The sequence below is a fragment of the Eucyclogobius newberryi genome, unplaced genomic scaffold, assembly GCF_026437365.1.
Source record: "Eucyclogobius newberryi isolate DKJ021-1_F unplaced genomic scaffold, fEucNew1.0.hap1 SCAF_17, whole genome shotgun sequence".
In the NCBI taxonomy this organism is placed as follows: Eukaryota; Metazoa; Chordata; class Actinopteri; order Gobiiformes; family Gobiidae; genus Eucyclogobius; species Eucyclogobius newberryi.
In genome coordinates this window covers 11,647,525-11,673,010 of record NW_027315801.1, presented here as the reverse complement: position 1 = coordinate 11,673,010, position 25,486 = coordinate 11,647,525, and the positions used below count along the sequence as shown (strand labels likewise).

General features: G+C 42.2%; 2 protein-coding genes and 1 pseudogene across 3 annotated transcripts in view; 2 read left to right on the top strand and 1 right to left on the bottom strand.

The window, feature by feature from the left end:
- LOC140362879 (protein ILRUN-like) lies at positions 1–6,102 on the top strand. The gene is made up of 5 exons (XM_072449146.1): positions 1–282; positions 1,205–1,359; positions 1,437–1,634; positions 3,018–3,307; positions 4,812–6,102. Exons 1-5 carry the CDS (start codon positions 125–127, stop codon positions 4,845–4,847), a joined length of 837 nt encoding a protein of 278 aa, XP_072305247.1. The 5' UTR covers positions 1–124; the 3' UTR covers positions 4,848–6,102.
- A 4,362-nt stretch (positions 6,103–10,464) lies between these two features.
- LOC140362878 (SAM pointed domain-containing Ets transcription factor-like) lies at positions 10,465–21,765 on the top strand (annotated as a pseudogene).
- Positions 21,766–22,074: 309 nt separating this feature from the next.
- pacsin1a (protein kinase C and casein kinase substrate in neurons 1a) overlaps positions 22,075–25,486 on the bottom strand; it is a 37,951-nt gene continuing 34,539 nt past the window's right edge. For both annotated transcript variants that reach the window (XM_072449145.1, XM_072449144.1), the window contains exons 9-10: positions 24,807–25,003; positions 22,075–24,303 (exon numbers count right to left, since the gene is read on the bottom strand). In XM_072449145.1, coding sequence (XP_072305246.1) covers positions 24,194–24,303; positions 24,807–25,003 — 307 coding nt within the window. In that variant the 3' untranslated portion in view covers positions 22,075–24,193. The remainder of the gene's footprint in view (positions 24,304–24,806; positions 25,004–25,486) is intronic.

Here is a 25,486-nt window from a genome sequence, read left to right as displayed (position 1 = left end):
CATGTGACCTGTGCACTGGGCCTCGCACATGCGCACTGGGCTTTGTAGTTGAGTTGTTATGACAAGCTGAGGCCTCGGACTAAATTAGGTGCGAAGCCCCGAGCTTTGTCGGGCAAAATCCGCAATGGAGGGCATGGACCTGGACCTGGACCAAGAACTGTTGCAGAAGTTCAGCTGCATGGGCACCACAGACAAAGACATACTGATCTCAGAGTTTCAGAGGCTGCTCGGGTTTCAGCTCAACCCTGCCGGATGCGCCTTCTTCCTGGACATGACGAACTGGTGAGTCCGGGGTCTGTGCGGCCTGTGGCTGAAGTGTGCGAGTTTAGAGCTTTTCCTGCGGCTGCTTCTACTCAAATGCTTTGTTGGGCAAAGGGGATTGTTTCTTGATTCCTTGACACGTGTCTATATCGTGATCTTTGTCAAAGTCTCCAGGTTTAATGATGGCTAATGACGTTAAACTCGGAGCTGAGTCAGACTCAGCCTTTACGAACAACACTTGCATCATTTGAGCCATGTCGCACAATTCACTGAGTTTAATGTTACATACACGGTGTTTTATTGTATTAAAGACAGGTATGTAGTATTTAGTTTATTCTGTTGAAATATCATGAGGCCCGTGACTTTCATTTTATCCCCAGATCACAAAGCAGTATCATCGTTCTCAAGTATCATTCTTAGTTATTTTATTTATAATACAAGCTATAAAATAATACATTTATCCAACACAATGGTTGAAATAATATATATGTTTGAAGCTTCTATTGCTTTAAAATGTAGTATTGAGTTCGTATTATGCTTGAACTGTAATTACATAACCGAGGCGAGTATGGCGAATGACTCAATCTGTTACACTCAATTACGATTTGTGTCTCTTCTACTTTTCTTGTGTATTAACTCAAAATAGGCTAGTGTGAGCTTTTACTGGCCAAGAATGAAAAATAATTTCAAAATCAAATAATGTTCTCTTTATTAGTGGTAGGATTTAAATGTGGTATGAGTTTAATGCTTAAATATTCAAGTAGAATATGGTGCCCGTGTATGAGTTTAGAAGCAGTGCTGTGTGTATTAATGTCACGTGACACATTCTGCAGCCCTCTTCTAAAAATAAATCTCTGCTTTCTACTGTAAATGGCCACTGGGTCACGTGAATCTGCCCTGGATGTGCTCCACATCATTTCAACTTACCCTTTCTCTTCAACAGGAATCTACAGGCTGCTATAGGAGCATACTACGACTTTGAAAGTCCTAATATCAGTGCACCATGTATGTCGTTAGTGAAAGACGTGACCATTGGGGAGGGTGAATCCATTCCTCCTGACACGCCCTTTATTAAAACCTGGAGGATACAAAACACAGGTAGGTAAACACTCAGATACCGCTCTCTTTTGATTGGTCTCATTATTCTATTTACTGCATTGTCCCTGTTTCCTCAGGCCCTGAGTCGTGGCCTCCTGGAGTATCCCTGAAGTATGTGGGAGGAGATCAGTTTGGTCATGTAAACATGATGATGGTGCGCTCTCTAAATCCTCAAGAGATCGTGGACGTCAGTGTCCAGATGCAGAGCCCGTCATCTCCAGGCATGTACCAGGGCCAGTGGAGAATGTGCACCGCTACAGGACTTTACTTTGGAGGTGAGAAAAGAAAATATATTTGGCTTTAAAAAGTTCAGAAATGTTGATTAGACCTTGATTAATATATATTATATATATAATGTTACTGTTATGTTGGTCCGCTCCATCACTCATCTCACTTTCTTCATGTGCAGCAAGTTTTTATCCTATAAAAAGGAACGTTCATTTGCACAAGACTTTTGAGTCTGATCACAGAAAACTATTTATTTTGATCAGCCCACACCAACAATAGATTATCACTGGTCACACTTTTAAGAATCATCTAATGTGGGCCAACAATGCCGGTTGAAATAATGAAATAAAGCAGCATCTACTCATCATCGTTTGGAGCGATTGTGACTGGAGCTTTATGTCATGCATCTCAAGTGGCACTGTAGGTTTACCTTGCTTTACCTTATTGTGAGTCAGTATGTCACTTGTCACAAATCATTGTTTAACTTAAAAACTACTTTGAACAGCTGTTTTCTCACCCCTGATCTTTGGTCTCTGATTGTTCCATTTGAGTGATTGTCAATCACAGTTTTGACTCTATATTGGTTTTTCCATTGGAGCATCCTTAATATTCCCCAGAGCACAACACATCCAATGATTGTACACTTTACTCTTCATTGAAATGTAAATCTAGAGAGTCCAGATCAATGGTAGTCAAATTACATATCTATCAATATCTCAAAAACTTGAGTCCTCTACTATAAAGCTTTATTAAAGGGTTCACCCTGGTTCAGCAGTACTACGAAGCGTGATCACTTTCTATCAGGGAAGATCTCTATGGTAACGGGCCCTAAACTCATAACCTGCTCCGGACCAGGTTCAGTTCCAGAATAAGACCGTAATCCATCTGAACAATGGAGCTGACAGTGTGCGAAGAGGAAGAGGGGAAAGCGAGAGGAGCGTGGAAAAATGAGGAAGTGCATAAGCAACGGCGCAAGTGGAATGATATTTGAACACATTTATCTTATGTAGATTACGACAAAATTGTTTAATCATACTCTGTGACAGTAAATACACACTATTATAATCTGTAAAGATTTTAAAACACTAATTGTGTCTTGACACGCAGCTTGGCACAGACATAAGAAGTGTTGTTTCTTTCCATGGGATTGTGTCATTCAGTCTGGTTTATCTATGAATGATATTCAAATTAACTTTCTCTGTGATGTAAATGTTAATTGGCTGTGAAGTGTTGACTCTGAATGAACGCTTCACCTGTCTGGGTTAGGCTATTTGCGTGAGAGAAACATTTTGACGATGGTTTCAAAGCGGGGGCCAAAGCATATTATCACCATACTTATAGTGGTGTTTTAGGTATTTATAGTGGTATTACAGATTCACTTTTCTCTAAACTGGTACAAACCCTTTCCTGATCATACTTTTTCTTTACAGACGTCATTTGGGTGATATTGAGTGTGGAAGTTGGAGGTCTTCTCGGAGTCACGCAGCAGCTCTCATCTTTCCAGGCAGAGTTCAACACTCAGCCTCATCGAAACCTGGAAGATTACAACCCTTTCGCGTCGCCGCAGAAGGGCAAATGTGTGAATGGCAACAACAGCAGTCCCCTCGACAACAGAGAGCTCACACAACCACAGCAAGATCAGAATGGACTTTCACACCCCTCTGTGGAGTTAGTAGCAAATAATCTGCAAAGCAATCTATCGTTAGTCTCTTCAAACCAGGTAAGAAAGGTTTGAAATAAGATTTTCTTAATTTTATTGATGCCTGTCAAGTGAGTTCATCAACATTCCTATGGGGTGTGAAACTAAACAAGGCACTGCTCTGTCTGGAGCTCTGTTATTCATGCGAGACCTTTATCTGAGCTTTGTTTCAACAGCAGTCTGACCACAGAGAACTGGTTTTGTTGGAATTACAATAGGCGAGCCGTTCTGTGCCATTAAATATGTCCCTTTTAAGATCACAAGCCAGCAGTTTCAATCAGAATCAGATTTTCTACCATGGACCACTCCAGGACGACAGACTCGATATAATTAAGATAAAAATAATTTGGCCATAGAATCTGAAATTTGCAGTAATTTACTATTTCTAGTCTTTTGAACTGAAACTAAATCCGCAGTTAATATCTAGATCAGAACAAGACCAGACCAGGACCATATAGCAGCTAAAGTGGGCTCAACTTATCCTAAAAGTAAGGCTGGATACTTTAAATGTGCATGTACAGTCATGACAAAATGCTACTGCCCGATGCCTGGCGGACCCTTGCAACTTGCATTCTAGTGACTTTATTTCCATGTTTTTTCTAAGAAGCCGCACTTTTCTCGGTCGCTCCCCCTTCCAGTTTTCTGCTTCCAGTGAATGCAAATGAACTTTGAAGCTCTGTACTTTGATCCCTTTGGTCTTCAAGTCATCCTTAAAAGAACAATAGAGGATTTTTCGCCGAGTTAAGAACTCAAGCGCACACTCACCGCCCTGTTGTTTCCAAGAGGCCGCCTCCCATCAAACCTCGTGTGGAAGCACACAACAGCCCCGCTGCTACACGTGCGTTTGTTTATTAGTGCGACGGATCGCATCTCCCATCTCCGCAGATTTCCGTCTCTTTTGAGCTCGAAATCAGTCTTTCTCTGTCGTCATTTTTATACTGAACACTGAAGGAACTCGTTAAACACAGATCACGCAGATCAACCGCACATGTGCAGCCAGGGAAACGTGCTGCTATCCTGGGAACGAGGCTGCAGGTGTGCAGTGGCACGCAGGGAATGATAGACATGTGGGAGAACTACTTTGCTGTCCACGCCACGAGGAAATGAGACTCGGATTGCGTGCCAAAAAATCTGTATTATTCCTTAAGTCATGCACTTTCTCATGGCTCTTTCATACTCTTATATTGTAAATGAATAGTCTAAAGGTTTTATCTGCATGTTCTCTTTGTGCTTCTGCTTGTTCTCAATTGACCTACCTGGATAAATAAAGGCTAAATGGAGAAGAGTAAAATAGAAGGGCACACCACTGTGAGTCTAGAAAATGATTATTATAGAAATAGGTACCAGGAAAAAGTACATTTTCAGGTTCAGAAAGTTTATTTTTAAGTGTAGCCAGTCTGACCTAAAAGTGGCACGCTTTATCCTCCTAAATCTTTATCTTTAGAAGTTCTCGCCCTGTGTTGCTTATTCATGTTGCATATATATATTTCAATAGATTAAAACACTGCATTTATTATGCCCACAGGGTTTAAAGGAGCCCTTTTCCTCCGGCCAATCCTAAACCATGGGACGAAGTGACATTAAAGGAGGAGCTGGAGGAGAAATTCAGAACTCTAAATTTATGCAAACGTCAGTCTCCACTCGAGGTTCACCAGGACTGACCTGACAGCGTGCAGCTCACCCAGTCCCACACCCACAGTTTGCGCGAGTGAATGCTATGCTCAAAAACGAGTGCTCTGAGTGATTACTTTTTCTCTGGATTTTTTTAGTTTTGTGAGTTGAATGACGGTGGAAACGTGTAATTGTAAAATGTGTGTATTCAGTATGCGTGTATCTTTAAAAGTTTAGGAGGAAAGCCATTTCTTTTGCCAATTGATTAAGTCTGCTTTCACATTTGGCATATTTATTAAAATGATTTTCTTTTACAATTTTTGGTATTTTGAATATTCTATAATGGTATGATGGTAATCATCCTTAATCTTTTAAATTTGTCAATATAATGGAATCTTCTATGGTTTTATCACTGCTATTGCATAATAAGTAACATTACGTGCATTTGTCAGTTTGTCTTAAGTTGATATTAGATCAAAAGTATGGATTTGCATATCACAATTTTTCTCCACTAGATCCATTAAGACAAACTAAGTAATTCTATATTTTCTTTTTCAATCCATGGTACTTAGCATATTCAATATAGTCAATGTTTTATATTCTGTACAATTTAGGAAGAATAATTGACCACATCCCTTTGTCTAATACTTCATCTGTCAGTATTAAAGACATTACAAATATCAACTATAGAAAAATGTATAGTCTACCATTATGTTAGTTGCAACATTTAGGCCAAGCGTTTTTAAACTGTACTCATCCTGAAATGGCCTTTTGAATTGTAAGTTATCATTTTAATTTGAATGTATGAGGAATGTAGGCGATTACATTGTTTATCTATATGGCCTTTTTAATTTGTCTTGGGTATATTTAAAATGATTTGTACAAAGTTGTCCATGTAAACTGCACAGATTAAAGAAATGTATGCACGATTGTGCTCCAGAATATTGCCTAAGCAGCGGCAGCTGTCACAACGGAAAACCATTATTCAGATTGACAACAAATCATTTTTAATCTTTTGACATGATGCAAACCCAACAATAACCAAACGACAATGTTTCCAGTCCATGTTGATAACAATCATCTTAAAGCAGAATAAATTGGTTTGTTCACTTCATTCAAGTGCAGAAGAGTGGATACATATGAAAGCTTTTCCTGTATGTTTGATGAATGTTTGTATGATTAAATTATCCCTCAAAACAAAATAACTACTTATTTTTTCATATGATTGAACTACACCTTTGTAATGATACGCTATTTTATTCCTCATATTTTCAGTGCAGTTTCGTAGATTAACAGCCTCTACACTTCAAGATCGTACGTTCATTCAGTAACTCAACATTGGCCTCAGCTAGAGGCCCGTGAAACACCTTCACCCAGGCACTGAGAGTGAAGTGCCTTGCCAAAGGACACACAATAAGAACGATTGTGACAGGCAACCCAAAAACGTTTTTGTGTGAACTTAATCATCTCACATTAAATAGGCGCTGACTTTAGAGGAGGGCTTGAAGATAAACATTAACAAAAACTATTCACCCTGATCAGAAATATCCCACACATGACCATGCAGTGGTACCTGTACCACAGTTTGACAAACACTGTTCTTGTAACTAACAGTGGCCCCTGAACAAGTGGGGCTTCTTCTAGTGAACCCATTTATTTGTTGTGGAGTTATAGACGAGGTTGTCCGACAAGCTCGCCACAGACACATCATGTTTCGTGCTGATAAGTTAAACTCTTGTCTTTGGGAAGCTTTTTTGACTGTGCTCTGCCGCAGAAGGAACAGTCCCTCTGCTATGTGCCATCACACTCTTGAACCAAAGGACACTCACCAACACTCTCCCATACTGACTTTATTCATTTGTATGTGTGATGAATGTTAGATACAGAATGATGTCTGATTTTATGGGACTAGCTGCAGATTTTAATATTTTTTTAATTTAACCAGAAAAGTCCCACATATACCATCTCTTTTTCAGGGCAGTCCTGGCCCCAGAGGGGAGGAGCCTGTTGTACATGTTTTTTAGTGGAAAGCTACGCATACACGGGGAGAACAAGCAAACTCCACACACAGCCCCACCAAGGAATCCATAACAGGAGCTCTGCTGTAAAGTAATATGTAAATCATATATCTGTTTTACAAACAATCATGTTTTATCTTATCTTAACTGTTGTGGAAGTTCCCAAAACAATTTAAAGAAGAAAAACAATCCTGTATGTAAACCAATCTCACTGTTTGTCAATTGTTTTACGTTACAAAATAATTTGTCATTTAAAGCATTTTTGATTAACAAAATTCTCGAGTCAATACCGATTAGACTAAAGCAAAATATTGTGCCTGTTTTTCTCCAATTTGACCATTTTGGTGTACTTCCTGGCTGGACATGGCCAGCAAATGTGACATAGTTCCACTCCAATCCAACTTTATTTGTATAGCACATTTTACCAACACAAAGTCTCCAAAGTGCTGTTCAGAGTACAAAACAAACACAAGCAAAATATGTTTAAAAATTGTTTTTAAAAAAAAGTGTATTTCCACAATTTTGCAACTATATTGTAAACAATGGCCAAATATTTTTTAATTACCTGTATACAATTAGGGATAACAATTACACCTGATAAAGTATTGTTATTACTGTCATAAAAAGGTGTAGGTTTCGTGCAAACTTTCTCTACATTTGTGATGGAAAGGTGCATTTTGATGACATCACAGAGGCAGAGGTATTCTTTTGTGGAACTCAGCACTACTTCCTGTAATTTTGTATATTTCATTTGTAGCATTTTCTTCACAAACTGCAACTTGACTGATTAAATCTATGATAATTATTTGCTAAGGAACTATCTCACCTAACAACATCATCATTTGAAAAACATGAGTATCTGTTATATGGACTTTAAGTTGCTTAAAATACCTAATTTGACTTCCAACCCATCTGAGCGCTTTACTGTTGACTTAAGAGCTATTAACAGCACCTCCAGTCAGTATTAAGCAGCATACAGAACACCTTTCTGTCTCCACTCGTATTTAAACTTCAACTAAAGTAAGTTTAGACCACAGGTGTGTGAGGAACCCAGAGGAAATGCTCCTGCTCTGACCTTCTACTCAAACTTCATCAAGACTGAAGAACAGCTACTTCCAGAAGCAGGTAAGACTGAGCCAATTGTTGCTGATGATGGGATGAAGCACATTGAGTTTCAACATCTTCCTTCCTATTTGTATAATTGAAGAATGGGCCAAAACAGTACCTTTCCTTATTAATACGATAATAAGTTCAGAGCCGGGGAAAGAACACTTTTGCAATGAACAGAGTTTTATCATCAGCTACACAGGCTCTTAAATTAAATCTAAAGTTATGTCAACATGCACCTTTTATAAATTGTGTTGACACACTTTTCAAACCCATGCACTTCACTTTAGCACAGCTCCAGAACATTGGCCCGGATCCAAAACTCTGGACCAGTTCAGTGATAATTGCAAAAGATGCCCTTTTATTTTTGTACAGAATTCTGCAAAATTATCCATTGCCTCAATTCTGACTCCTAATGTGTTTGTCTCCCAATGGAAAAGAAAGTTTAAATATAAATTGAGTGCCTGTGTCTCAGATATTCATCAAAATAGTTCAATATCTCAATTCGACCAATACTGACCTATGAAATGTTGCAGTTAGACATTTATTCATTTGGTTAGAAGACCAACAAGCTAACCAGTAAAAATATGCTATTCTAATGTGTCTGGCCAACACGATGTACTGGACTGAATCAGTTTATGTCCAGCTGACAAATGTGGCTTTAATAAACATTATCCTGATTGTCTTGCAGAGTATTTTGGCCTTTTGGACTGTTCAGGGACTGAAGGTGGAAATGAACAACTTAACCTGGCACAAGCATCTTTCTGTTTTCATGTGCATTGTCCCTGATAAAGAAAGAAAATAAATAAAGTCAATTAGTGCTGTTATATACCGTATAATGCAGTATTAATTCAGTGCACAAAGTGTAGTTATTCAAATAAATAATCACAGTTTTTCTGTTACCATAAAACAAAAGATAGCACTGGTTGTCGTGTGGGCAGATTCAAGAGCCGAGGCTGGATTTTGTTTTATGAATACTTAACTCCAATGAGAATCTGAGTTTTTGAACAGTTTTTGTACACTACTTTGTAATCAAACAAACAATACATACAAGAATCAAATATTATCGTCACTTTAAATGGTTTTATCCCTCAAAAAATAGATTTAGGGGGAAGAGTGGCCATAAGTGTATATTAAATCATAACACTGACTTCATACATTGTGTTTTAAATGTAGCTCATTGATGTCAGTGGCTTGAACAAAGGCTTTAGTTTGACTAAACCGTGATGACTGATTCATTAAGTGAAACGGGCCAGAGTCAACAGCACAGACCCATGTCATGTTTACTGAAGGATTGCTTCTGTTAAGCCAATGAGACATCATCAACGCCTCACTCTCTCAAAAACACTTTCTTTTCAAAAGGCAATGCTGTGGGACAACTTATGCATTTAGTCGTGTTTGAAATGACACCACAACCTCAGAGGAAAAATGGAGCATGTCACTCGAATATATATAATCACGTTCCCCATATTTACATTAGTGTACACCATATAAACATTACAGGAATAATAACCTCTGGCATTGGTGTGTGACATTGTTGAAAGAGAACCACATGTTTTAGCATTTCCATTGTTTGTATTGTTGTAATTGTCGGATTATTTATTCAATCATTTTTCTGAGAAGCTAGGTGCGGTTGTGATTAAATATGAATGCTAACACTTTCTAATAACTACGCTTTAAACAGCATTAATAAAGCATATACAGAGATTTAATTTGCAATTAAAACATAGTTTATTAAGAGTTATTAAGGCTTAGTAACAACTTAATGAATAAACCTAACACCTTAATTTTGTAGTTACTAATCCTTGATCATTCTTAATTTGTTCATTATAAATTAAGTCTTTGCTCATGCTTTTCATGGGCTAATTAATGCTAGGGTATCTAATTTTTGCTCAAGAGTATGTATTCAAATGATCGTTAATATTCACATTTTCAGGGGCGTGCTCTAAAACTGCTTCTTTCAATCAAATGAAACTGAGGTGGACCACCTAAACACAGCCAATCAGAGCGCTGCTTTCAGCTCTTATTTCCATATAGACAAGAAATAAAACACTTTAGTATTACAGGTATGCAAAGGATACAAAAGGTTTACAACAGCAAAAATACAAAAATAGTAGGTTCCCCAGCTTTAATAAAGCGGGAACCAACACTTCATTTGTAAAGAACAAATAGTTTATTAGGAATGATTCCTGCTTAGTAACTATTTATTAGTTAACCTTTATTTAACCAGGTAAGAACCCGAAGAGCTTGAGACCTCTTTTACAAGGGTGACCTGAACTACTTGATTAATACCCTAACCATATTTTTTAAGGGTAATTAAGGTGCAGTTATTATAAAATAATAAGTTGTATATACATTCAGAAGAAATTAAGAATTTTCTGATTTTATCTTCAGCATGGGAAGTCCCAAGAGCCACTCAAGCTTTCACCACAAGCTTGCACTATTCCATGAGCGACCACAGACAGACCAATGCGTCGGGGAGCTGTTCACCTGAGGGCCAGAACCACCACTACATGCAGATTTACAAGACTGAATCGAGCTCCCCAGACCAATCACACTGCTGCGTTTCAGAGAGCATTGGGACAGAGGAGCGGTGTCTGGAGCAGATGCAAAGTCTGGTGGTGGGAGAGGTCCTCAAAGATGTGGACACAGCGTGCAAACTGCTCAGCATCTCCCAAGGTACATAATGCAAATCCAGCAGGAGACAAAGATGACCTTCACAAGTGTGTCATCTGCAAACAGAGCTGCTCACCAAGCGCTTATGAAGAAGTCATTGTTAATGTCGTGGCTACAATAGGGATATGATGTTTAGGTGGATGTCTTCCACATGAATTCCAATTTATGGGTTAAATGAATAATTAAACTGTATTAATTAATTAAACTGTAAAATAATTGACTATTAGTTTCCAACAACGCCACCCTGGATTGGTGCCAGGGACACATACACAAGTAAGGCAAGCGCAAATTCTTTGATTGAGTGGACCAGGAGACTCAGATATAGGAAAACAAGTTCAATTTATTAAATTTAAAGACAGAATAAATAAAACATTTGAATTTTTTTAATAATAAAACTACTACTACTCTCATTCACACCTCTAAAACAGTAGACACATTTAAACAATTCACCGAAATAACAAAAGTAAAATAAAACAGCAGCCCAGATTGTCCCTTAAGGCACTTAGCCCAATTACCCTACCAGGAGGTGGCGCTGGTCCTTAGCAGCAGGCCTGGGACCCGGTACAGTCCCACAGTCCAGCTGGGTGCCAGAGCCGACACTCAAAAACTTCAAACGTTGATATGTTACAGTCTGTCAATGTAGAATGGGGCCGGTGCGAACGTGCCTGAACCCACCAAGGGCACTTGGAGGGAAGTTCTGGGTTTGGGGTTGGAGGAGAGACCCGCAGGGTTACCAATCCGGTGCTCGAATCTGCACTATGCGCGCTGTGGCTGAGAGGAATCCCGCCGCACAAAGCCTGCACGTAACGTCACGCACTACAAACAGTGCTAAATTAGAGCGAGTTTGATTACAATATAAATCTATGGAAGAGAGGCAGCTTACCGGGGCGTTAAACCTGGGGAGCGTGCGGCACGAGTCATACAGCAAGGTTTGAGCAGGGTTTGGTGAGCGCACGATGCGCAAACCAACCTGGTTAGCACGCTGGTGTGATCGCTGGCTTTAAGCCTAAACTTTGGGGTGTTTTTGGGGCAATCAGAACGAATGCTCCGGTCCTCATGCCGCTTGCATTGCTCCCCGGTAGCGGGTGACGTCAGAGGCGAGAAGGGCCAGCGCAGGTGAAGAAGCCTCCTTTTAAAGGCCCAGGTCACAGGCCATAGGCTGTCAGGGTTTATGAGGGCCTACTGCCACATTCTACCCCTCCTCCTTGCATCGTCGCCCCAACGATGAACTTTCCAACCTGTCTACCAAGCAACAGGAGACTACGTTTTACATGTCCAATGTGGACCGTGGCAAGTTATGCGGATTCGGGTGGCAACCAGCGGTGGGGCGCTTGGACCGACGCGCGCCAGAGTTGACCGGTGATGAAGGCTCTGGTTCCCACGTGGGTGTGTCCACTGTAGGTATCTCCGGCTCAGTAGAGACCGGAGTCAAAGGAGGTTGACTACCCGCGGTTTGGTTTAGAAGCGAAGGCAATTGGTGTTCAGAGACAATCCACAAGTCTACATCGCTAAACGGCTCTTCAGATAGTTGGCGAGTAGCTCCTGGTTGGTCGTCCTCCTGGGTCACCCCAGTTAGGTCGGTACCAACCAGGGCCTTCCGCAAAGACCGGTGGACAGTTTTGACTTTTGTCTGGTCATGGGTAGGTGCAATGGTGTACACCGCTCCCCCTTCATGAGCTCTCGCAACAACATAAGGAATGGAAGACCACAAGTCCTGCGTTTTACAGCGGCCACGGACGCCTGTATTACGCAGTAGAACTGTATCTCCATCCTTCAACAGTTCATCACGAATGTCCCGGTCATGGTGAGCCTTCCTACGTCCTGCTGCAGTTCTCAAGCGTTCCTTCGTCCCTTCAAAAGCAAGCTGTAGGCGGGTTTGATGTTCCAAGATCCACTCATGATGATGCCCCGCCACAGGATCGACCACCTGACCCAGCAGGAAGTCGACTGGGAGCCTAGGCTCCTGGCCGAACATCAGGAAAAATGGGGATTCCCCAGTAGACTGGTGCGGTGTGGTGTTATACGCATAAAGGACTTGAGGCAGGCAAGAACACCAATCGAAGTGGGCAGGGTGCAAATTGTGCAACGTGCGATTAAATCGCTCACACTGCCCATTCCCGGACGGATGGTAAGGGGTTGTCCGTGATTTAGCAATATTGTATAGACCGCAAAGCTGTTGCATGACCAAATTCTCAAAGCTGCGCCCCTGGTCAGAATGAATTCTTGCTGGCACCCCGAACTTTAAAAAACACTCTGAGACCAAGATCTGCGCGACAGTCAACGCCCGCTGGTCACGAGTTGGAAACGCCTGCGTATATTTACTGAACACGTCTGTAATGACCAATACATTTTCGACACCTCTCGTGGACGGTTCCAACAGAGTGAAATCAAGGGCAATAATTTCATAGGGCCGTGAGGCCAAAAGGTGACCCATCGGTGCCCGAGCTGGGGGCCTAGAGTCCTTAGCTGTCTGACAACGGATGCACTGCCGGCACCACTGGCTAACTGCCTTCGACATCCCCGGCCAGTAGCACCATGCTCGCAAGAGTGCCAAGGTCCTCTCCACCCCTTGATGGCCGTGATCATTGTGTAATTGGGTCAGTACTTCCTCGATCATGGTGACTGGCAACAACAGCTGAAACACAGCCTCGCCACCATCAGGGCGAAAGATCTTTCGATAAAGTATACCCTCCCTTTCCACTAACCTGTCCCACTGCCGAAGCAGTACCATGGCGGGAGGTGATAAGCGTTTTCTCTCCTCAGGGCCTGGTTCTCGGTTTTGTCTCCAAAAGACTGCTACCTCCTGAATCACAGGATCTAAACTCTGAAGGGCTCGAACGTCAACCGACGAGCGACCCGACAGTGCGGACACCACAGCCTGCGTTACTTCCACAGGCCGTGGGTACAACAATTGTAAGGAAGGTGGCACCGTGATATCCGGAACAAGAGCGGCCATGTTTAGTGGGTCACAGTCTTGTTGGCGAGACAAAGCGTCGGTGTTACGGTTGTTTCGACCTGATCTATATCTCAACTCAAAATCGAAGGATGCGAGCTGCGACGCCCAACGCTGCTCGACAGCCCCGAGTTTTGCCGTTGAAAGGTGCCTTAACGGGTTATTGTCGGTGTATACGACGCACCTATGTCCCAACAAATATTCCCTGAATTTTTCAGTCATGGCCCACTTTAGGGCCAAGAGTTCAAGCTTCATTGAACTGTAGTTTGACATGTTCTGTTCTGTCACTCGTAGCCCTCGACTGGCATAAGCTAGGGTCTCACTTTGCCTCCATGCTCTTGCGAAAGCACAGCGCCCAGGCCACTGTGACTTGCATCTACTTCGAGGATAAACGTAAGGTAAAATCCGGGAATGCAAGCACTGGGGCGCTGGTGAGTCGCTCCTTTAAGCCATCAAAGCTTGCCTGACACTCCTGGTCCCATCCCTCCAGGCTACACCTGGAAGACTTTCGCTTAAATTTACCTACCAACTCTGCCACTCTCCGATGCAACGGCGCGGTAAGGTTGGCGAACCCTTCTACAAACCGGCGATAGTAACTCGCAAATCCAATAAATGAGCGGAGCTCGGACACTGTAGTGGGAACCGGCCAATCAGCCACTGCCTGGATCTTCCCGGGGTCAGTGGCAACTCCCTTATCTGAAATTATGTGCCCCAGGTAGCTTACTTCCCGACGAAAGAAACTACATTTACTTAGTTTCACTTTAAGACCTTCTTGATGTAACCTACTCAGAACGCCATCTAGCCTCCCCAAATGCTGCCCCACATCGGATGAGAAGACTATGATGTCGTCGAGATAGAGAAGCAGCGACTGCCCCTGCTGACTCCCAAAGATTCGCTGCATTAACCTTTGAAAGGTGCTCGGAGCGTTGCACAGGCCAAAGGGCATTCGATTCCATTCGAACAAGCCAAATGGAGTGCAAAAAGCCGTTTTCGGCCGGTCCTTTTCAGAAACTGGCACTTGATTATATCCGCTTGCCAGATCTAAAGTGGAGAACCAACGCGCACCGGTGAGAGAGTCAAGAGACTCCTCAATACGTGGGAGCGGGAACGCATCCTTCCTGGTTTTACAATTTAATTGTCGGTAATCTACGCAGAGTCTCAAGGTGCCATCCTTTTTACGAACCAGTACGATCGGCGAGGCATAAGGACTCGAGCTCTCTCGGATCACTTGTGCCTCCAGCAGTTGGTTAATATGATCCTTCACAACCTCATATTCTGAGGGTGGAATACGTCGATGCCGCTGTCGAATAGGGATATCGTCGGACAAAGGGATCTCATGGGAAATTAAGTTTGTGCAGCCAAGGTCTTGATTGTGGGCGGAGAAGACCGAGGCATGTTGCCGAAGGAGTAAACGGGCACCAACTTGTTCTTCAGGAGGTAAATGAGACAGGTCAAGTAGCTCAATCTGGTCGAGGACCGGAGAGCTTATACTTTGGCATGCTACTTGAGCGGCAATGGACGACACCTCGACAACACCCGACGGCAAGCTGACAACCCGAGCACTGTCCAGAGTACCGATAACAGTGCGGGGATACAAAAACACATCTGCTACGCCTACGTTCACTACTGGAATGTACGCTGTGCCCCGTTCCACACGTACCAGAGCTGGCGATGCCATAAGGCCTGCAGGTAACCCAGCCTCTGGTGGCTTAAACAATACAGTCCCCTCCGAGAGCTCCTGTGAACAAGTGGCAGTAACCAACTTTATTGCACCACCCGGAACGCGACAGGCCCGCTTTCCTCGGACCCGAACGCGGCCCAGCTTAGGTGCCGACTGCACACTGGCGACATGACACTTCTGCATAGCTTCCACAAGGACGGTAGGGAGTGAGCTGGATGATTCTCCAAAGTGGCCGAAGAGCTCGAGGTAACATTTCCGGATATTGTTCATCCCGAGCACACCGGGGACCTGAGTTGAAGTCTGTCCAGGTGGATCTCTAACTACCAAGACGCCACAATGGTGCATTAATTTACCACAAAGGCTGACTTCGACCTCAAGATAGCCAACATATGGGATGGCCAAACCATTGGCGGCCTTAAGTTCCAGCCAATGGCAGGCCTTAAGACGCTCCTCACCCCAAGGCTCGAAGTTCTTCTGAAAGAAACTTTCGGTCACATTTGAGACCATCGAGCCTGTGTCAACAAGACATGGTACGGTGGCGCCACCCATCCCAACGTCGATATGTGGACACGAGGAAATTAACTTATCAGCATCTTCTAGCCCTACCCAAGGATTATTCGAGCCAATAGATGCCCCACCCGATTTGTGACTCTGGAACACGGTGGGCACTAGTTTTCCGACAGCTGGCGCGGTTGTGGGTGACCGCGTGCAGAGGACCGTAGATGGGATTGGACCGGTGGCCCATCACATTCCCTTGCAATGTGGCCTGGCTGTTGACAGTGTAGGCAAATTATTGGACCTGTTCGTGGTGAACGACCACGATGACGAGGCTGAGAAGTCTGTAAGCGGGCAATACTCTGTGTCAGTGCATCTAACTGTGCCTGCTGACGTCTCAGGAGTTCCTTCACCTCTGCTACCTCGGATGGCGGATTTTGGCCCGACCGCTGGTAGCCACCCTGCACCGCATATTGAATTCCACAGGCTGAGGGAACAGAATTACTTCGGCCCCGCATGGCCACAGTCAGCCCCTCACGCTCCCACCGGATAGCCTCACCCCTGACGTCAATTAGTGTTGCCCCAGGAGACTGACGCACATATTGCTTAAGGTCACGCCTAAGAGCACCATCGAGAACCTGTTCAACGAATTGATCGCGCAAGAGGATTTCAGAATTTACAATATTGCTTGGAGCACGCTGTTTAACTCTCTCCATCAAGGACATTAGAACAAGCGAATACTCTAACAGCCCTTCGCCTTCATGCTGTCTACGTGAGAAAAATGCCTCTTGCAATGCTACATACGATTCTGAACATCCATACAGGTCCTGCAAAATGGCAGTAATTTTGGTTGGGTCACTCCGTTCTTCAGCGGGGCGATACTTTATCTCCTCGCGGGCCTCTCCTTCTAAATGGTCAAATAAGAAAAACGCCTGATCACCTGTGGACAAATGCCGACCTCTCATACATGCTTGGGCTTCTTCTAACCACTCACTCAAACCGATACCGCTTCGGCCTCGAAAGATAGGGCATTTAGGGTCACGTGGGATGAAAACTAGTCTATCGGGACCTGGATTGCCACACACCATGGGTGGTTCCATAGCCCGAGCAGACGGTCCGGGACTAGCACCTGAAGCATCAGAGTGCTCTTGGCGCAGTCTTTCATTGTCTGCTTTCAATTGTTTAACTAATTCCTGTAACTCGCGCATTTGTTCTTCCATATTTTACAACGGGCAATTTACAACCAAAATGGGGACAATGCTGTTGCTGTATTATTCACAATACCCTAAACACAATGTACCCAAGACAGGAGGAACAATTTAGGCACAATATTAGCATTAACGGCAATATGTTATCAACACAGGACAAGAATAGCTCTAAGTGTTAATAGTTTAAGGCACAGGAGAAACAGATGAAAACAAAACTCACAATTTATAACTGAACACTGCAAACAAATAACATGCGAGTAAATATCAAAATGATCTTTAAACCACACACACATTAGGCACCCCCAATCACTGGAATAACAGCAACCACCAAAAGCTAAATGGATGCACTAAATAACCCAACCTAAAGTTAAATCACCCAATTCTAAGTCTCGGTCCAACTCAATCGCATCCTGCCAACGAACGCCAAAATGTCGTGGCTACAATAGGGATATGATGTTTAGGTGGATGTCTTCCACATGAATTCCAATTTATGGGTTAAATGAATAATTATTGACTGTATTAGTTTCCAACAACGCCACCCTGGATTGGTGCCAGGGACACATACACAAGTAAGGCAAGCGCAAATTCTTTGATTGAGTGGACCAGGAGACTCAGATATAGGAAAACAAGTTCAATTTATTAAATTTAAAGACAGAATAAATAAAACATTTGTATTTTTTTAATAATAAAACTACTGCTACTCTCATTCACACATTCACACCTCTAAAACAGTAGACACATTTAAACAATTCACCGAAATAACAAAAGTAAAATAAAACAGCAGCCCAGATTGTCCCTTAAGGCACTTAGCCCAATTACCCTACCAGGAGGTGGCGCTGGTCCTTAGCAGCAGGCCTGGGACCCGGTACAGTCCCACAGTCCAGCTGGGTGCCAGAGCCGACACTCAAAAACTTCAAACGTTGATATGTTACAGTCTGTCAATGTAGAATGGGGCCGGTGCGAACGTGCCTGAACCCACCAAGGGCACTTGGAGGGAAGTTCTGGGTTTGGGGTTGGAGGAGAGACCCGCAGGGTTACCAATCCGGTGCTCGAATCTGCACTATGCGCGCTGTGGCTGGGAGGAATCCCGCCGCACAAAGCCTGCACGTAACGTCACGCACTACAAACAGTGCTAAATTAGAGTGAGTTTGATTACAATATAAATCTATGGAAGAGAGGCAGCTTACCGGGGCGTTAAACCTGGGGAGCGTGCGGCACGAGTCATACAGCAAGGTTTGAGCAGGGTTTGGTGAGCGCACGATGCGCAAACCAACCTGGTTAGCACGCTGGTGTGATCGCTGGCTTTAAGCCTAAACTTTGGGGTGTTTTTGGGGCGATCAGAACGAATGCTCCGGTCCTCGTGCCGCTTGCACTGCTCCCCGGTAGCGGGTGACGTCAGAGGCGAGAAGGGCCAGCGCAGGTGAAGAAGCCTCCTTTTAAAGGCCCAGGTCACAGGCCATAGGCTGTCAGGGGTTATGAGGGCCTACTGCCACATTAAGACTGACAAAAGCTCATTGTGGGGGTGATTATTTTGACTGCAGGAGGCTAACTGTTGCATAAAGCATAATACACAGCAGAATGAAGTAAGTTAGAGTGGTTGTACTTCTGTCGCCACAGTAGTTTTTCAACAACGAAATGCATGTGACTCTTGTTTTGCAGTTTGTATTTTAAAATGTATCACCGTGGCGTGAACTGACTCTCGGTTGCATATCCACCAGTAGTAATTTATATGTACGACAGGTATAAATACACCAAGTAAAGTCAAAATTAGAAAACCTGCCATACGCACTTTACCGTACCTAGTTAAGTATTCCACATAAGTACTGTTACCTTCTCTTTGATGTATTTCTAAAACCTTTGACAACACAAAAAGACGTGTAATGACTGTCCTGTCCGTCAGACCCCATGGGCTGGAGCTGGCTGCAGGTGCAGAAGTGGCTGCTGTGGACAGAACACATGTAACATCTGCCCAGGCTGAGGGCGCTGTTCTGGGGCCTGAGCGGCCGAGACCTCTGCTTCATGTCCGAGGCTCAGTTCAGACAACACTCTGCTCAGTTTGGAGACATGCTCCACGCACACTTGGAAATCTGGAAATCAGGTACACGGGAAAAGTCTAAAAGAAATTCAAACCACCAGCAGAGATAATGGGCCCATCACAATCATGCATCGACTTCATGGAATGAGCAGTGTAACAATATTTTGGGGATTAAATATGTATTGTGTGTACCATTTTGTTGAAGAATTGATCTCAAATAGTTTAACAGTTTTTTAATAACCATTGATTTTTTAACAAATTTGATGCAAGGCTTTGCAGATGTGAGCGTGGTCTTCATTTTTTCTTACGTTCAGTATTATGTAACAATGTGTGCCAAATCGACTGATGTTTGAACAGTTACAGGGAATATTATACTTTCAAAAGTGCTGCAACATAAAGCTCTCTGTAAGGTAGAAAATATTTATCCATTTATACTCACATAGACACACAAGTATAAATCATTTTTCAGCAACAATCATACAATCAACCCTACATGTAGAAAATGAAAAATGAAGTGGAAAAATAGTAAGACTCTAGATAAGTGGACTCTTGGGCACGATATTTAATATGTCTTGCCTCCAACAACTGCACACACTGGTAGCACTGCAATGAAAATAAAAGTTAAATGTGTTGCCCAATGACATGAAATAATATTGATTTTATTTTATTTCATAGGCAGAAAATATATAAACTTTAGATATATTAATAACTGTCACGGCCCCTATATACAATCTTTTGGGGCACTTTCTGAACAGTTCCATTACAAAAACTGTCTTGTGATCATTTGAAGACTGTACTTGCAGTTCATGGTCAGTAATAAACTAATGTATAAAATAAATTATTTAATTACTGTAATAATCATTTGTCAAGAATTATATTTAAAATATGCTTTGACTTTACAGCTGTGGCCATGAAGGAGCTGTGCACACCAGTGGACAATACACCAGGTAATCATATGTCTTTTATATATTGTAAAGCATTTAATGATGCACTTTGTAACTTTTCTGGGAGTCCCAAACTGCCACTGCTCATCTGTTATTGCTTTGCCCAAAATGTTCCACAGTCAAAGCAGTAACAACTCAATAGAAGTGGCAGACCCTCCACTAGACAGGTTACACAGTGCACCTTTAAAGTAAATATTCCAACGTGTTTTGCTTGACACTGCAGAAAGCTCCTGTGCAGAAAGCTCCTGTGCAGAAAGCTCCTGTGCAGACAATCTGTATGGTCATATCAACCAGCCAATCCATCTGTGGCAGTTCCTCCAAGAGTTGCTCCTCAGGCCGAACTACAGCCACTACATCCGCTGGCTCAACAAAGAAAAGGGTGAGGAGAGAGAGTTTCTGAGTGTTATTCAGTATTTATTTTGCTATTCATTAACCATTACATACAAATAAATGACTATAGTGGACTAAAGAGCAGGCAGAAAAAGAAAACTGCTTACAATTTCATTGAATGAACTCGTAACCTCCAGATACTCCAGATACTCCTGATCATGAACCTAGATCAAGACCTGGCAAAGAGACTCTGGACAGTGTAAACACTGATTAAATATGTATATATATATATATATATTTTTTTTTTTACAGATGAAATATATATAATATATTATTTAACATCATAGAATACCGTGTGCATTTAGGCCTCTACAGGAGTCTTTGAAGCACTAATTTAAAAATATGATAACGTTTTAGTATATATATACATTTTCTAGTCCTCATAAATAGGCAAGTGTGTAAATCCCCAGCTGAGCAGGTTTTACTTTGCAATTAAAACTGGAGGTTTTGCTCTCAGAACTTTTGACAGTTTGTCAAAAATGACCTGAATAAGGCAGAGCTGTGCAGCACATTTAGGTATTGAGTTGACCCCAATTACAAATGTAGCAATAGTAAGTGTCATATTGTCTATTAGGGTTGTGTTTGTTTGTCATGCAGGTTTTTCATCTAAAACACTACATTTAGGTTTCATGTGTTATTTTGATGTGATTCCTGCCCTGGCTGAGTCATAAAAAAAATTATATATTAAATTAGTTGACGATTATTTCAATCATCGATTATTTGCGATTAACGTTAGACCTTCACCACCACATTAACTTAACGCATTAACTGTGTCCACATTTAAACATGTGAAGAGAACAATAAACATTTACTGCAAGGATAATCTATCATGAACTCAAAGGGCTTGAATTCAGAATAATTGATTGGATTGAGGGTTTTTTTTTTTGTACTTTTTTGTTGGTGATTCAATTAGCCATCTGAACTGAGAGAATATTGATATCATTACAGGTCTGACATACTTTCAAGAAGCATGTCAGAAACAGCTTTAAAATAGTCTAGTACTCACGGTCCATGAAGTAAATGAATAGTTAGAAGTCATTAAACCAATCTCGATACCTTTTTGCAGTATATAAATAAATACATCGTATTTACTGTATGAAGTCCATTTACCCCTCTCTCTTAATTTCTTGAAGGTATCTTTAAAATCGAAGACTCAGCTCACGTGGCACGGCTTTGGGGCATGAGGAAGAACCGTCCTGCCATGAACTATGACAAACTGAGCCGCTCCATCCGCCAGTACTACAAGAAGGGCATCATCCGAAAACCTGACATGTCCCGCAGACTCGTGTACCAGTTTGTGAAACCTGTATAACCAAGAAGGAACTCAATGTTGACTATGAAAACAGACAGCAAGGAAGATCACTGTTGTGATGCACTCCTGGCTATGTGGAGCTGTAGACATGCCTTTATTCATCAAGGCTCTTGTTTTGGTAAGGGAAATGTGTTTTTTGGTAAGGTTCATTTTTGGGGGAATTTATTGGTGCAATAATGAGGTTATTTTGGAAGGTATAATAAATGATTTGTCTATTTTATCACCACTCAATCTATGTGTCACACACAACACACATACACACGTTCTACCTTTTTAACAGCTTTTTTCCCTTTCAAATCAATATTGCAATATTGACACCACCACAAAAAATTTGCTTCAGGTTTTTCATCACTTGTCATAAGTGTGATAATAATTATCTTTATGCATATTTAAATGAACGTCTTGTTAACATCGAGATGAACAGGCACTACACCAGTTAGGAGATAGAGTACATCACTAACTATGAACATACATTTTCTAGAACGCTAAAATAGGGCTGTGTTAGCCCATGTGCATAAGGAAGAGATCATAAACATAAAAAAGCATTTACAGATACACCTTTTACTGCCTCAACATGGTTAGGTCTCAATTCAACTCAACACAGTTGTACAGTTACAATAGAATATACTCTTAAATTACATCATCATGTACAAATCTGATAGCGTGGGGTAGCGGCACGCCTTTATGGTACACTGACAACCTCATTGCAATGAAATCCATGTTATGCTTCCTATTACTTAATATGGGTTTCCATTGCTGTTATTTTAATGAACACATTTACATGTATAACACTACATTTGTCTTAATAGTCAATCACTTGCAGTTTTTGTGAATTTTTTCCATTACATTTACACAACTCATACACACTGGAGGATATGTGCCCCAAAGATTTGCCTGCTGTGCGTTGTGCATGTTAAGTGTAGAGTGAATGTGTGTGTGAACATATGTAGATACCTATGTAGGAGGTTGAATGGTACAAGTCCTTTTTGCTAGGCTGGACAGCTTTAATCTAAGACACAACTTGTGAGCTGGTGATGCGTTCTCCTTAAGTGTGACACACGCACAGACCTGGTGAATCCTAACACTGAGCTCAAAACTGCACGATCGGGGAAAACCTCAAGACGAAAAGGCAATCTCTCGTCTGCAAAGTTAGTCAGAGATTTTGGTGCCCTGTACTGCCATTTGAAGTAACTGAGTTTTGATGACTAGTGTGCTGCTACAACATCATTTTTATGAAGCTATTTGCACTGTGTGGTATTTTACGTGTCATTGCACAGTGCTCTAGGGATAAAAAAAATTAAGGTGTCTAAGGGGCGGCTACAAGTTGATTTATGCTGAAGCTGTGATGTGATGTGGAGTTATTGCATGGAGGGAAAACAGAACAGTGATGGGGACAAGTCATTCTTTGGCTCAGCAAGTAAACGGGCCACAAAACGATATGCCAGCCAGGGCTTCAGGGGCTTCACATGTCATAGGGAGCCATGTTGATTCAGTATGTGCTCCCTCAAGCCCGCACACTTGTACATTCATGTCCTGAGAGGCTGGGTCGGACAGTTCAGTCCGGCTCTTGTTTTGGAAGAAAAGCACTGCTCAAAAGCCTCCTCTCAAATGCAACCTCAAGAAGATGATCCAACCTCAGTCTGAGGGCATTGTTTTAGCGGAAGAAAACAAGTGTTACTGAACCAAGAATTGTGCCCATCTGTAACATCATGGGGATGGAGTTAACTGGTGATGCTAAAATCATAATAAAATAAAATATACAAGTCAGTTTGTCATCAGGCTTACTCTGATTGAACAAAACATGAGCATGTCTCGAGGATGTGATGGCCAAAGTGAACGCTGCCTTCGGAGTTGAAGTGTTGCATCAGGTTGTAGCCCACAGGGTTCTTTGCATAGCACATGCTGCTATGCAATCGGAGAAACAGTTAACACATAGCACTGCACACACCGGAAAAAAGGTTGGACCAAATCACATAAAACAAAACAAAAGAGGATACTGTCGGTGGTACTTCAACACTACACAGCATTCCTGATGTAAGAATGACAATTGACCACACAGCATTAGATTTGTTACACAAAAATGGCATCACATTGTATATACACAATGCAGGTTAGAGAAGCTTTTTCTTGTTCAATGGGATCATAATTATAATATCTGCCCATTTTCACAGTAAGCTGTAGACATTAAATACAGCTACACAGAGAAGCAGATGTGTCCTGCACTGTATTGGTGTTAGAGTGTATATACTGAATACAGGCTGCTCCTGTTCGCGTTAGGTCCACCCACCCAGATGATGGATAAATTAGAGGATACATATACTATTGTCTTTTGGGTTACTAAGTTTTATTAGCAGGAATGCTTGGCGCTTCTGTTGGGCAGGGGATGTGTTGCTCATACTGTCTCTGGCTATGTGCAGTGCGATTGGACAGAACAGTTTGAGCTGCTTCCAATGGCGTGTCCTTCTCTAGTCACATGACTAGATGGGCTCCACATAATTGGCTGGGTACAGTCCTTCCCGGCCGTTGTCCAAACGTCCTCTACACCAGCCCTGCTCGTCTTCGTCCTCAGTCTTGGTCAGCTCGTCACCTGGGAATCAAAACACTCTTGTTTAATTAACACTGTAAGATATAGAATAAAAATGAGTTATAGCCATGAAAAGCAATACAATAGAAAACATTATGTATATTATTTCTGCATTGAAAACAGTATGGACTCACTGAGTAGCAGTTCAAATAACATATTCATTCAGTCATTATCAGTCAATGGTATGTTATGGTACTAAATGACTATATTGTTTTTTTCTTCAGTTGAGTATTATTGTGACGTTGAGGTTAGCGAGCAGCTGCGTGATCCTCAATTGTAGAAATCGGTTGGCCTAAATCCTCAATCAACCACTTCCCTGCAGCGCTAGTGTTAATTGGCTGTTGGCTGTGTGTAATTTGTTACCCACAAGGCTTTCATTACTGATCACTGCTATCTCCTTTAGCGGAAGCCATCTTTAGACAAAGCCAAGGTTAGTGCATTCTGACCACCACTGGCCATCTTTAAAGGGCATTAATAATTCATGTGAGCGGACTATCGATGATTACCTGCTTTGAAGGTGAGCTCGTCCTGTTCCTGTCCTTCATAGTCGTACAGGGCGCGCACACGGACCCCTCGGCCGGTGCTGGAGTCGTCCTCAAAGGAGTTGCCGTTACCTCCGTTTTCGTTGCCTGAGTTTGTGGTGGGCTGCTCATCGTCGGACCATTCGGTTGAGTAGGCCTGGTTCTTCTCATAGCTGCTCACACTGCGGGAGGAGGAGAGGTGTCAGTTACAGCTGGGTTCTGTATTGAGGACTGTAATAATGTTATATTTAGGAGGTTTGGATACTGGTTAGCAATCACTGCAAGGTGTCGGGTCAATCATATGTTTAAGTAAGTGACAATAATGAGGTGGCCGACTAATCTGCATATTAATAAGAAATGCACTCCAATAAATCCCCCCGATTTAGCAGAACAATTAACACAAGTTAGACTAAACGCAAATAGCTTATGGAGTGAAAAGGCACTGGTAAACCTAGTTCTGAATAAATATACACTTCACGAGCCGTAATTACACACACCACAAGGTTAACTTGTTACACTGAAAACTAAAACATACTAAGAACACAAAAAAACCCTGCACAAACATGTTTAAACATGCTATGAGCATGTTTAAAAATGCTCATAGCATACAGCTATGAGCATGTTTAGAGCTCATAGCTCTATGCTATGAGCTCTAAACATGAAAA